The sequence below is a fragment of the Leptopilina boulardi genome, unplaced genomic scaffold, assembly GCF_019393585.1.
Source record: "Leptopilina boulardi isolate dan_hultmark-lab unplaced genomic scaffold, ZJU_Lbou_2.1 LbouV2_341, whole genome shotgun sequence".
NCBI classification, from domain to species: domain Eukaryota; kingdom Metazoa; phylum Arthropoda; class Insecta; order Hymenoptera; family Figitidae; genus Leptopilina; species Leptopilina boulardi.
The window spans coordinates 4323420-4338550 of record NW_026137909.1 but is presented as its reverse complement, the minus strand read 5'-3'; the positions used below and the strand labels follow the sequence as shown (position 1 = coordinate 4338550).

At 28.8% G+C, this 15131-nt stretch overlaps 1 protein-coding gene across 3 annotated transcripts in view; it reads left to right on the top strand.

Moving 5' to 3' along the window:
- The window catches only part of LOC127285759 (retinoic acid receptor RXR), a 92991-nt gene that overhangs the window by 36305 nt on the left and 41555 nt on the right, over positions 1-15131 (top strand). The window contains exon 2 of one of the 3 annotated variants that reach the window (XM_051311933.1): positions 136-594. The exons of the other annotated variants lie outside the window; for them this stretch is intronic. Coding sequence (XP_051167890.1) covers positions 510-594 — 85 coding nt within the window. The 5' untranslated portion in view covers positions 136-509. The remainder of the gene's footprint in view (positions 1-135; positions 595-15131) is intronic. 3 annotated transcript variants of the gene reach the window in all.

The following is a 15131-nucleotide window of genomic DNA, read 5'->3' as shown; positions in this document are numbered from 1 at the left end:
ACCTAGACAAAAAGAACCACAAAAAAATTGTGTTAAAAATTGACGTTCCTAAATATTTTTTAAAATTCTATTATTCTTTTTTAAAATTTTCTTGTATTTCGCTGTTCACATCAATATTTTATAAAAATTTTGCAGAATGTGACAATTAAAAAAATTTGTTCAAAAAAAAAAAAAATATTCATTATATACACAACAAAGTTGTAAAAGGCGAGAAATGTAATATTGACCAAAGGATTTCAAAAAATGCCATATAAGTGAACCTCATACCAAATAACGCCAAAAGCGGAGAAAAGAAGAAGAAAAAAAAAGGAAAAATAAAATTGTACATTCCATATTAAAACGTGTGCAAAAATTTTTGTTAACAAAAATTATTAACATAAAATGTTATTGTTGAGTGATTAAGAAAAATGAAATCGATCGTATAAAAGTGTGTGTTACTGTCTGTGATTTATAAAAAAAAAAAAGTGTTATTTCTCGGGCATTAAAAAAAAAAAAAACAAACACCGAAGATGATGAAGAAGGAGAAACCGATGATGTCCGTTACGGCCATTATTCAAGGAGCACAGGCACAGCACTGGGCTCGTGGAAATACTTGTACGTATTAAAAAAAAAAAATTAAAAAAAAAAACTCATCATAATCGGCTCTAGCCGAAATAAGTGCCCGGGAAAATTATTATTTTCTCGGGCACTTATTTTGACTTTTTTTATTTTCGTCATCGGAGTCATTTTCAATGTATTTTTGACCGCTGAACACGATTCCGGGTCACAAAATTTTCTAGCGCGTCAAAATTTTGAGAAAAGTGGGGGTAAATACCAAAAACACGTGTTTTTTGGTTTTTATTTCCACTTTTCTCAAAATATTTAAGTGCTAGATAATTTTGGGACTCGAAATTGTGTTCAGCGGGCAAAAATACATTGGAATTCAATCCAATATCAAACATACCAAAAAAAATTTTTTTTTAGGATGTCTACCCCCACTTTTTCTCAAAATGATTTATTTTTTTGTCCTGCGTATGTTGGGCTGGTAGTGGGCGATTCAAGTTTATTTTTCATATTAGTTTTGTTATTTTTTGTTATTATTATTATTATTTTTGTTTTTATTATTATTATTTTTGTTATTATGATTATTTTTTATTATCACACGAGTTCTGTAAAATGAAGCGTGGAATATTAAAAAATATAATTTAAGCGTCAAGTAACATGAACCCACGCAAAAGTAACTTGCGCGTGTATATATATATATATAGTTAAAGGCGGTGAGCGAAGGGCATCGCAGTTCGTTGAAGATATACAATATGGCCGCGGTTCTTAATTAGAATCATATTACGGATGAACATATATATAATAATAGAACAAAAAGTAAATAAAAATAACAGCATAATATCATTAATGATTAAATAGAAAATATCGGTTTAATTATTAACTTCTTTTATGTACAACACATTAATAAGTATTCCGCACAAATTTCAGACGAGAAAAAAAGTTTTTTTTTTTAAATAAATTATTATTTATTCTGTAATATGTGACACGAAAAATCTCTGTGAGATAAGTTTTAACAACATCAAATTACTAGAACCAATCACTTTTGGCCCCTTAACCCTAGACTCGGTCTATTAGACCTATACAGTTGAAATAAAACTTGATACACGCAGGACATTAATTATGAGGTTTCTTTTTACGAATTTAACGTAAAAAAAAAATTTAATTCTAATATACATTTTTGGTCCCTTAACCCCAGACTCGGTCTATTAGACCTAATCAGATAAAATAAAATTTGATACACGCAGGATATTAATTATGAGGATTCTTTTTATGAATGTAACATAAAAAAATAATTCCAGTACACAACAGTTTTGGTCCCTTAATCCTAGACTCGGTTTATTAGACCTAAACAGATGAAATAAAATTGGTAGACGCAGGATTTTAATTTTGAGCATTCCTTTTTCGAATTCAACAAAAAAAATTATAGTACACAACAGTTTTGGTCCCTTAACCCTAGACTCGGTCTATTGTAAAATTCATATTTTTTCACGTTCTAGAAATCAGTGTCCCATTTCCTATTCTAAAAAAAGGGATTTTAGTGTTACAGTGTGTTAAAAATTCAGTCTCTCCACCCGCCTTTGAAACCCTTTTTTTGGAACACACTTATAGCTGCCGGAGAGTAAAGAGGCACTTGCATCACGAAGACCAGTTTGCCTCGATCTTTTTTTTTTTTTTTTTTGTATCCTAAATACGGCCTGGCAATGTTGTAGTGAGTCATTTTTTGACTCTTAAGTTTCACGGAATTTGCAGTTAAGTTTATATAAAGTGACGATTATGCGACTTTATGCACACAAGTCTCTTTTTTTTTTTTTTTTTTTTTTTTTTTGAGTGATTTTAAGTTAACTGAAATGCACGAGGTGAAGGTTGATTATATTGAAAGGTGAATCGAGAAAATTATGTGTGTGGCCCTCTCGTGCAATTAACCTGTTATCAATAGCGAGGCATTAAGGCAAAAGCTCAAAGACTCCAATCTGACTTTAAAGCCGATCTAGTGCTATTTTAATGAAACCAAGGTCACTTGACGTTATCTATATGTATATAGCGCCCGCAGCAATTTACAAGTCTTTTCAACCGTCTTATCGTTCAATATATATGTTACAATACTCGCTTGCAAAACGAGCGTTTATTTCTTTTTATTGCGTTAACGAAAACATGTTTGACAAAAAAAAAAATAAATTAATATAATATTTTTCGAATAATTTAGGAAAATAAAAGAATCAATTTCAATTAGGTTCACTAAATATTTCGCATTATACGAGGTAATATGTTGTGAGTTCTTTAATGTAGCTGTTAAGGTCCAATAGACCGAGTCTAGGGTGGAGGGAACAAAAGTGACTAGGGTGCTGAAACTACTAGGGTTTCTTATCCTAATTGATATTAAGGAACTGTAAAAATTAATCTCCTAGGTATGCTAATTTTATTTCGCCGAGGTCTAATAGACCGAGTCTAGGGTGGAGGGACCAAAAGCGATTGTGCTAAGTTTCTTAACGAAATTCGTGAAAGGAATCCTAAAAACTAATCTCCTAGATGTACCAGTTTTATTTCGGCTTTCTAGGTCTAATTGACCGAGTCTAGGGTAAATGTACCAAAACTAGAATTTCTTCCCAAATTCGTAAAAGGAACCCTAAAAATTTACCTCCTAGATGTATCAGTTTTATTTCGACTGTTTAGTCCTAATCGAGTTTTCTAAGGCTAGGTCCAATAGACCGAGTCTAGGGTGGAGGTACCGAAAGTAATTGCGCTAGGTTTCTTAACCAAATTCGTGAAAGAAACCCTAAATATTAATCACCTAGATGCAACAAATTTTGTTTCGGCTCTCTAGGTCTTGTTGACCGAGTCTAGGGTAAATTTACCAAAACTATAATTTCTTCCCAAATTCGTGAAAGGAACCCTAAAAACTATTCTTCTAGATGTATCTGTTTTATTTCGACTGTTTAGTTCTAATCGAGTCCTAATCGAGCTAGGTCCAATAGACCGAGTCTAGGGTGGAGGCACCAAAAGGAATTGCGCTAGGTTTCTTAACCAAATTCGTGAAAGAAACTCTAAAAATTAATCTCCTAGATGTAACAATTTCTGTCTCGGCTCTCTAGGTCTAATTGACCGAGTCTAGGGTGAATGGACCAATACTAGAATTTCTTTCCCAAATTCGTGAAAAGAACCCTAATAATCAATCTTCAAAGTTACGACTTTTACAAAAGCATAATTTTTTTCTTTTAGATAGAAAAATTATTTCTTTTTTTTGCATTCAATATATATGTTGGACAATTATTAATCAAACAACATTGACTGACCTTTCTCGTTGGTACTTAACCTCTTTTTCTTTTTTTGTTCGATTTGAATTATGGTAATTTTAAAGCGAGATATTCTTCATCGCGCAGGTAATGCATTAGAGTCATTATAAATTCTTTTGAATATTCATTGGTTTAAATGATAATGTAACGGTACATATGGGTGGAGAAGCGCGACACGTCGTTGTCGCGAGTTGTTGTGTCTTCATTATACCTATAAAATTTATAATATCATTGTAGATCAAAATTGCGTAAAAACATGAAAGATAGAATGAGATAGATGGCATCTTGCCAGTATTAAAAATGATATGATCTATTTCCCTTGAGTACCTAGATATATGTATATTATAAAAGTGAGAATGCTAATCGAGCACTTAGAAGAGAGGAGGCATTGGATAATTAAAGTGACACACAATCGGCAATTCTTTTCTCACGATGACATGCTCGATATTGTTGTGTATAGAGTTATATATAAATTCATATACCACACGTCGTCAACGCCCACTAGTTAGACACGGCTCGTTTCCGTCGTTATGATGATTTTACCTTGACTGCTTTACTTACTTGTTAAACGAGTTCAGAAACTGATTTGGATTTTAATTGGATTTGAATTGTAATTTTTAGATTTAAGTTTGTATCATAGGAGACAAAGCATTTTGTGCTGATGGGAAAGTGTTTTTTTGCATTGATTTCTTTTTTTTATATTTATTTGGATTTTCGTCATCAGTGGAATTTGCAGATTTAAACTCAATGGGAAAATAGAATTCTATTTTGTATTACGATTGTGATCAGTAGGATAAGAATTCTTTTTGATTTAAATTGTCGTCATCAATAGGAGTTGAATTGTATTAAATAAGCAATTTCCTTATTAACAGAATTCGAATTCTACTTGAATTCAATTTCGTCATCAGTAGAATTAGAATTCTGTTTAATTTATTTTTTCTTTATCGGTAGATTTTGGATTCTTTTTAATTTAAAGATTTCCCTCAACAATGGGGTTTTAATTCTCAAGCATTTAAATTTTCGTCATCAGTAGGATTAGACTTATATTTAATTTAGATTATCGTCGTCAGTAGGATTAGCATTTTATTCCTCATTACGATTAGCTTTTTGTTTAATTTGGATTTTCGCCATTATCAGATTTCATATTCCATTTAATTTGATGATTTTCCTTAAAAATAAGATAATAATTCTATTTTATTTCTATTTCGTCATCAGTAGGATTAGAATTCTTTTTAATTTAGATTCTGTTAATCAGTAGAAGATGAATTTTATTTAACAAAAATTTCCTCATTAGCAGGATTAGAATTCTTCTTGAATGAATTGGATTTCGTAATCAGTAGGATTCTATTTAATTTTGAACGCTCGTCATCATTAGGCTTAAAATTGTATTTAATTTGGATTAACGTCATAACTAGAATTAAAATTTTATTTAACTTGGATTACGTGATCAGTAGGATTATAATTCTATTTAATGTAGATTGTCCTCCTCAGTAGGATTAGAATTCTATTTGATTTGGATAACCGTCATAATAAGGATTCTAATTCTATTTAATTTCAATTATCGTTTACAAGAAGATAAGAATTTTATTTTAAGTAGATATTCAGCATTAGAATTAGATTTCTTATTAATTTGGAGTATTGTCATCAATAGGATTAGAATTTTTCTTAATTTAGATTGTCGTCATCAGTAGAATTAGAATTCTATTTAATTTTCGTTTTCTTTATCAGTAGATTTTAAAATCTTTTTAATTTACGGATTTTCCTTTCAGTAGGATTAGGATTTTAATCAATTTCAATGTTTGTCATCAAAGGGATTTAAATTCTATTTGTTTAAGATTGTCTTCATCAGTGGGATTAGAATTATTTCTAATTTCGAATTTCATCATCATTAATATTTTATATAATTTTATTTAATTTGCGGATTTACTTTAATTAGTAAGATTGGAATTCTATTTTAGTTGCATTCTGGCCATCAGTAGGATTAGCTTTTTATTTAATTTGGCTTCTCTTCATCATCAGAATTCGTATTCCATTTAATTTGCAGATTTAGCTCAACTAGGAGAATTACAATTCTATTTGTTTTAGATTGTCATTAGTAGAATTATAATCCTTTTTAATTTGCTTGTTTCCTTCATCAGTAGAATTCGAGTTTTGTTAAATTTGCGGATTTCCCTCATCAATAGGATTAGAATTCTTTTTAATTTAAATGGTCGTCATCAGTAGGATTAAAATTTCTATTTGATTTGGATAAATGTTATAATTCAGATTTAAATTTCATTTCATTTAAATTTTCATCATCAGGAATATAAGAATTCTATTTTAATTGGATACTCAATATTATCAGAATCAGTATTCTTTTATGTTTAAATTTTCATCATTAGCAGAATTAGAATTCTAAATTAATTTGAAGTATCGTAATCAATAGGTTTAGAATTCTTTTTAATTTTCTTGTTTACCTCATGAGTAAGATTTGAGTTCTTTTTAATTTGCGAATTTCCCTGATTAATAGGAGATTTCTGTTTAATTGAACGATTTCCCTTATCAACGGGATAGTAATTTTAAATCATTTGGATTTTCGTCATCAGTAGGATTAGAGTTCTATTTAATTTCGCAATGCTCGTCATGAGTAGGATTAAAATTGTATTTAACTTGAATTACGTTATCAGTGGGATTAAAATTCTTTTTAATTGTATAGATTTCCCTTGTCAGTAGAATTAGAATTTTATTTAGTTTCCTGATTTCCTTCGTCAGTAGGATTGGAATTCCAGTTAATTTGGATTATCGTCATAAATAGGATTACAATTATATTTAATTTCAATTATCGTTACCATCAGTGGGATTACAATTCTATTTAATTTTGAATGGTCGTCATCATTAGGATTAAAATGGTATTTAATTTGAATTGTCGTCATCAGCAAAATTTGAATTTTATTTTTCTTGGATTTTCCTTATCAGTAAAATTCAAATTCCATTTAATTTGAGGATTTCTCTTACTAGTAGGATTAGAATTCTGTATGATTTCGTCATCAGCAGGCGTAGAATTAATTCTAATTTGAAATTTTCCCCACCAGTAGGATTCGAATTCTGTTAAATTAACGATTTTCCTTGCTAATAGGTTTGAAATTTTATTTGATTTCGATTTCCCCAACTAGAAGGATAAGAATTCTATTTAATTTCACTTCTCATCATCAGAAGAATTTTGAATTCTATTTAATTTCCACTATTCCCTCAACAGTGGGAGTGGAATTTAAATTTCCATTTTTAATTTCCCATCAGTAGGATTAAAATCCAATTTTGCTTTAACCATAATCAGAAATGTCCAGATGCGCAATTTATTGGTGGCACGCGTAAGACAGGGCGTGATTCTGTGTCAGTTTATAAAGTGTGTGTAAATGCGCGTGGAAACCAACACAAACACACACAGACACACTATGGCAATCTTTAACTAACGATAACCTTGGCACCGATGTGAACGAGCCATGAAGTGCAACTCTTATCAAAGTGTGCGCGCACTCGTCTATGTATATATATGACATTAGGTACCACTCGAGAAGATATGCAATTGCATACTCATAATCGTAAAATGCTTCTATTCATCTTCCACGTGAAGGACGTGAAATCTCTCCACAGTTATAAAACCGAATAACCGTTTTGTTACAAAAAAAAAAGAATTGTGGTTTAACTATTTGAAAAATAAAAAATCAATATTGTCATTTATATCAAGTTCAGTTTCCCTTTATCAAAAATTCTCTTATCAAAATGAAAGTAATGACCACACTTGAGTGATATAACCAATCTTGGGTGGAAATAGTAACGCGCGTCATTGAGAAACAGAAAATTGAAGAGAAGAATACTGATTTTGAATTCAGTGACCAAATGGTATTAGCTGCTGATGTATCATCCTACTTGATCTTATAAAATCGTTTTCTGTTTTAGAAATTCGCTTTTCCTTTCGTTTCGATTTACACACGTGTCACTTGGTTTTTAAAACGTGATCGTGACTAACCACGTATAGATTTATTTCGCTTTATTTACGACACGTGACGCTCACACGGCCATCGAAGCGAATAACCGTCGGACATATATTTATCCTCTGTGATCTATATGTATACCATCCGTCTCAATCCATCTAAGGTTGGCCTATCCAACTTGACGACGACGGTTTCCTTATCGTCCCCCTCGCTCTTCAATTCACGCCGGGCAAGGGGAATTTATTTTATTTCATGTTCCTTACAACTGGTTGCGTCACCTGCGTTCAATGTCACTGCCACAGAGATAACGCGCGGACAAAGAGACTTTACACACATACATATAAATATAATATATACAGAGGCGGTTCGCAAACGAGTTGCTGATGATTTTCATTCTTTTTTTTTTGTTGCAAATTAACGCAACTATACTTCTCCTTTGACGTACTTTTTTTAATATCGTTTTATGTAAATGGATTATGAGTTCATATTATCCTTTCTCAAAAAACAAAGAAAAGAAAAAGTCTAAAATCTTGATTGTATTTTATTAGATTGTATTAAAATTAGAATTCTATTTCATTTAGCTTTTCATCATCAATAGAATTTGAATTCTGTTTAATTGAACGATTTCCCTTATCAACGGGATAGTAATTCTAAATCATTTGGATTTTCCTTATCAGTAAAATCAGAATTCTATTTAATTTACAGATTTCTCTCATCAGTAGAATTAAAATTCTATTTTCATTTTTATTTACTTCAATATAAATCATCATTATCTACAGATTTAAAATTTCATTAAATTTGAAATTCGTCATCAGTAGGATAAGAATTTTATTTTGATTTTCGTCATCATATCAGCAGGATTAAAATTCTACTTGAATTGGTTTCCGTCATCAGTAGAATTAGAATTCTATTTAATTTGTTTTTTCAACATCAGTAGATTTTTTATTCTTGTTCTTTTAAGAATTTCCCTTAACATTGGGTTTTTAATTCTCAATCAATTACATTTTCATCATCAGTGGAATTGGAATTATTTAAATTTAAGGATTTCCCTTCTCAGTGGGAGTGTAATTCTAAATCATTTGAATACTCTTCATCTAGGGGATCAGAATTCTATTTAATTTCCCGATTTCCCTCATCAGTAAAATATTTAATTGGAATAGTCATCATCAGTAGGATTACAATTATATTTAATTCGGATAAACGTCATAACTAGGATTATAATTCTATTTGATTTGGATTCTCATTATCAGTAGGATTAGAATTCCATTTAATTTGGAATTTCGTCAACAGTAGGATTAGAATTCTATTTAATTTTGAATGGTTATCATGAATAGGATTAGAATTCTTTTTAATTAGATTAATTAAATTATAGATTTCCCTTATCAGCAGAATTCGAATTCTATTTAGTTTCGGGATTTTTTTCGTCAGCAGGATTAGAATTCTTTTTAATTTAGATTATTGTCATAAATAGAATTATAATTCTATTTAATTTCAATTATCGTCATCAGTAGGATTAGAATTCTAATTAAATTGTATATCGTCATTATTGGGATGGAATTTCAATTTAATTATAATTTTCATCATCAGTGGTATTGGAATTATTTTAATTTAGGAATTTCCCATTTTTAGCGGGAGTCTAATTTTAAATTATGATTTTCGTCAATCAGAAGAATTCGAATTTTGTTTAATTTACCGAATTACCTGATTAGTAGGATTAGAAATCTTTTTAATACAGATTAACGTCATCAGTAGGAGTAGCAATTTAATTTAATTTGGATGTTTATCGTAAGCCGGATTAGAATTATATTTGATTTGAATTTTATCAGCAGTAGATTAGAAATTCTATTTAATTTGGATTACGTCATCAGTAGGATTATAATTCTTTTTAATTTCTTAGATTTAACTTGTCAGTAGAATAAGATAATTCTATTTAGTTTCGGGATTCTCTTCGTCAGCCGGATTGGAATTCTTTTTTAATTTAGATTATCGTCATAACTAGAATTACAATTCTATTTAATTTCAATTATCGTCATCTGTAGGATTTGAGTTTTATTTAATTTCGAATAGTCGTCATCAGTAGGATTAATATTGTATTTAATTTAGATTAACGTCATAACTAGAATTATAATGCTATTTAATTTAGATTATCGTCATCAGTAGGATTAGAATTTTATTTGGACTTTCATCATCAGCCGGATTAGAATTCTACTTGAATTCGATTTCATCATCATCATTAGGATTGAATTTCAATTTAATTAGCATTTCCATCATCAGTGGAATTGGAATTATTTAAATTTAAAAATTTTCCTTTTCAGTGGGAGTGTAATTCTAAATCATTTGGATCCTCTGTATCTAGAGGATTAGATTTCTGTTTAATTTGCCAATTTCCCTCATCGGTAGAATTTAAATCCTTTTTTAATTTTTTTTTATTTTAATATGAATCTCCTTCATCTAGGCATTTAGAATTCCATTAAATTTGAAATTCGCCATCAGTGGATTTAATCTACTTAATTTGGATGGTCGTCATAAGTAGGATTAGAAATTCATTTCAATTATCGTCATCAATAGAATTAGAATTCTGTTTAGTTACCAGAGTTCCTTCGTCAGCAGGATTGGGATTCTTTTTAATTTAGATTACCGTCATCGAGGATTACAATTCTATTTAATTTAAATTTTTATCATCAGCAGGATTAGAATTCTATTTAATTTTGAATGGTCGTCATCATTAGGAATAAAATTGTAATTGGAATTAAATTTGTAATTTAATTTTTATTTGTAACTTTATTTTGGATTAACATCATAACTAGAATTATAATTCTTTTTGATTTGGATTATTGTCATCAGTAGGATTAAAATTCTTTTTTATTTGGATTTTCGTCATCCGTAGGATTGGAATTCTATTTTATTTTTAAACGTCATCACTAGGATTTTAATTCTTAATTATTTGGAATTTAATCATCACTAGGATTTTTTTTCCATTTAATTTGGATTTTCATCATTAGCAATTTTATTTCGTTTTAATTATCATCATAAATAGGAATCGAATGTTTTTAAATTTGGATCTCCTTTATCTGGAGGATTTGAATTCTATTAAATTTTAATTTCCCTCTCTTTAACAGAATTAGAATTCTTTTTAATTAAATGATTTTCCTTATTAATGGGATTCTAATTTTAAATCCTTATGGAAGAAATGGTACAATTATATATTACTTTTACTTACAATATTAATATGTTATTTAAGAAAATTGAAATTATTAAGAAAAACACAATTAATATATTATTTTACTTTTGTTACGTTATCTGTTGGTGATAATCAAGCATCGCATAAAAATATATTCACAAAAGTGTCTCATTGTCTATATATATTATACACTTCGAAAAGAGCCACTTGAGATTTTCATATCAGAGGAACTTGGCTTCCTTTTTCGTTCATTTTGCACAAAAAAAATTATATATATATATATTAGATAGTTACTTCTTCCTGCGTTATAAATTCTGTATAACTTTTTTTATAATTACTTTAGAATATGACAAATTTATTTTAAATAGGAAAAAAAAAATTTCATTTATTTTTCTAGAATTTTTCAATTATTCCAGATTGCAATATTTATTTTTTTTAAATGATTTAGTAAGTAAAAAAAAATTTCGAAGAAAAAAAAAATTGCGTCAGTGAAATTTTCCCTTTTTAAGAAATCCATATAATGGAATATATACCCTAGTTAAATATTGCGTTTATCTTTAAATATTTAACAAAAATGTACATAATATGGATTAGAAACTATTTATAGAACTTTAACAGTACAACTGGAGGTAAATAATAAATTTATTGAAAGTTGTTTTGTTGAAACAGTAAATAATAATTTAAAGAACGTATTTGGAATAAAAAAAAACGATTTTCACAATTTATATTAAAGAAAAATTGAAATTATAAAAAATTTTTTTTTCTCTGTAGTTCGATATTTTTACACCAGAGGCTGCTGTGAAACTTCACTTCACTTTCACTTCCACTTTATTTCGCATTACATTTATCGTCGGTATAATGTGAAATTAAAAGTGACGTGAAATAGATGTGAAAGTCATACATTCTTTCACTATGTTTTCACTTCCCTTTACTTTCATATAAATTTAACGTCACTTTCAATTTCTGATCATTATTGATAATAGAATTAATTATTAATTAATTTAATGCGAATTAAAATAGAAGTAATGTGAAAGTGAATTGAAAATAAAGTGTAAGTCTGTAACTTCTCTTAACATCACTTTCACTTCATTTTCAATTCACTTTCACATCACTTCCATATTAACTCGAAATGCACTATTATCAATGAAGAGAAATTGATGTGAAAGCGAAAGTGATGTGAAATTACATTTTTTTACTTCAGGTCACTTTTACGTTAATTTTTATTACATTATTATCGTTTATATGAATTTGAGTGTGACGTGAAATTAATGTGAAATTATATTCTTTCACTTCACATCATTTTCACGTCACTTTTACGTTATTTTGTATTATATTATCGTTTATATAAATTTGAGTGTGACGTGAAATTGATGTGAAAGCGAAAGTATCGTGAAATTATATTCATTCACTTCATTTTCACTTCACATCACTTTCACGTCACTTTTACTTTAATTTGTATTATATTACTATCGTTTATGTAAACTTGAGTGTGACCTGAAATTGATGTGAAAGTGAAGTGAAGTGAAAGAATGTGATTTCACGACACTTTCGCTTACACATCATTGACGATAATGGAATTCGAGTTAAAATGAAAGTGATGTGAAAGTGAATTAAAAATGAAGTGAAAGTGTTTTAAGATGGAGTTATAGATTATCAACCCAAAAAATAGTTATTCTAAAAGTTGAATTTTTATTTATTGGCGCAATCGAGTGTACACTAATAGCATGCAAAAAAGCTAGTCGATGACCTTTTTGCGAATTTGTGGAATTCGTTGTTATACATATTTAAAAGCAAAGAATCAATGTCCGCTTCATGCCTTTACATTGTCAACATTCTGACCTTCTGCTTTGAAACGAGCTTCTAAGGCTGTTACGCAACTCTTGGCTAACTTGGTTATACATAGACGAAGCTCATTGCAGTTCTCTCTATATACATATACAGAATTCCAAGTGTCGGACCTTGAAACTTCACTGAGAGCGTACATTGCGTTCCGGTGAACGAGCGAATTAACTCTTTTTTTTCCACATCTTCACAATCATCTGAACAATTTTGAACTTTTTTTGATGATTTTTTTTTTTCAATCAAAAAATTTTAACCACTTTTTATTTTATAGTATAATTATATTGAAAATTATAATTTCCATTGAAATTAAATATTTCTTTCGAATATTTATATATGCGAAATTAAATGATTTTTCTTGTATAGTGATTTTGATGACGAAGATCTAGTGACCCGATGAGTTATGGAAAATTTATTCAAGATTGCTCATTATCGGTGTTTGTGTGTGTGTGTCTTGTGCCAGTTATTCATATAGCTTGTTAATGAATTCACGCAGTAAATGAGCCGAGGTAGAAAAATGACCATATATATATATATATATATATATGCGGGAAATGTAGGTGTAACTTTTCACCACAAGAATGGATTAGTTATTTTTTTCTCTGCGTGTCCGAATAATTTTCTTTTTCTTTCAAATCTAAATAACAAATATATTTAATTGTGATTTCGTATAACCTAAATATCTAACGACCTGAATGAAATTCTATAAATATATATATATTGTCATTCCATAAGGAGGGAAATTCCTATGAAATTTTTGTTTTGCTATACCAAAAGCAATTTGGATTATGGGACGTTTTCCAATTTCGAATCTGATCATAGTAATCTTTGTCATTCTAGGTAATTAATCCCTTAGAGAACAACGGGATATTTAGGAGAAAATTTATTTCTTTTTTTATCCCCCACTGGGATAAAAAAACCACTCCCGAGGATTCTGGTAATGATTTAGGAACATCGGGAAATAACTAAAGTTCTTTTAATCAATCCAATAGTGTTGGGATTACACTAACGGTGTAGGGAGCACTAGCTGATCAGTTTATATAGATTAGAAAATCTACCACAAGGACATCTTTTTTTTTATCACATATTTTCATATTTTTCTGTATAACTTTTCAGTGATAGCGAGAATTCATATTTAATGGATTATTAATTGGATTATCGTCATCAGTAGAATTAAAATTCTATTTTCATTTCTATTTATTTCAATATAAATCATCTTTATCTACAGATTTAAAATTTCATTAAATTTGAAATTCGTCATCAGTAGGATAAGAATTTTATTTTGATTTTCGTCATCATATCAGGAGGATTAAAATTCTACTTGAATTGGTTTCCGTCATCAGTAGAATTAGAATTCTATTTAATTTGTTTTTTCATCATCAGTAGATTTTTTATTCTTGTTCTTTTAAGGATTTCCCTTAACATTGGATTTTTAATTCTCAATCAATTACATTTTCATTATAAGTGGGATTGGAATTATTTAAATTTAAGGATTTCCCTTCTCAGTGGGAGTGTAATTCTAAATCATTTGGATACTCTTCATCTAGGGGATCAGAATTCTATTTAATTTCCCGATTTCCCTCATCAGTAAAATATTTAATTGGAATAGTCCTCATCAATAGGATTAAAATTGTATTTAATTCGGATAAACGTCATAACTAGGATTATAATTCTATTTGATTTGGATTATCATTATCAGTAGGATTAGAATTCCATTTAATTTGGAGTTTCGTCAACAGTAGGATTAGAATTCTATTTAATTTTGAATGGTCATCATAAGTAGGATTAGAATTCTTTTTAATTTTATAGATTTCCCTTGTCAGCAGAATTAGAATTCCATTTAGTTTCGGGATTTTTTTCGTCAACAGGATTGGAATTCTTTTGTAATTTAGATTATTGTCATAAATAGAATTATAATTCTATTTAATTTTAATTACCGTCATCAGTATGATTAGAATTCTATTTAATTTGCAGATTTCCCTGATGCGTAGAATTCAAATTCTATATTAATTTTTATTTATTTTCATAGGAATCTTCTTCATCAAAAAATTTAGAGTTTCATTAAATTTGAAATTAGCCAGAATAAGGATTAAAATTCTGTTTAATTTGGATTATCGTCATTAGTAGGATTATAATTCTAATTAAATTGTATATCGTCATCATTGGGATTGAATTTCAATTTAATTATAATTTTCATCATCAGTGGTATTGGAATTATTTTAATTTAAGGATTTCCTATTTTTAGCGGGAGTCTAATTTTAGAATATGATTTTCGTCAATCCGAAGAATTCGCATTTTGTTTAATTT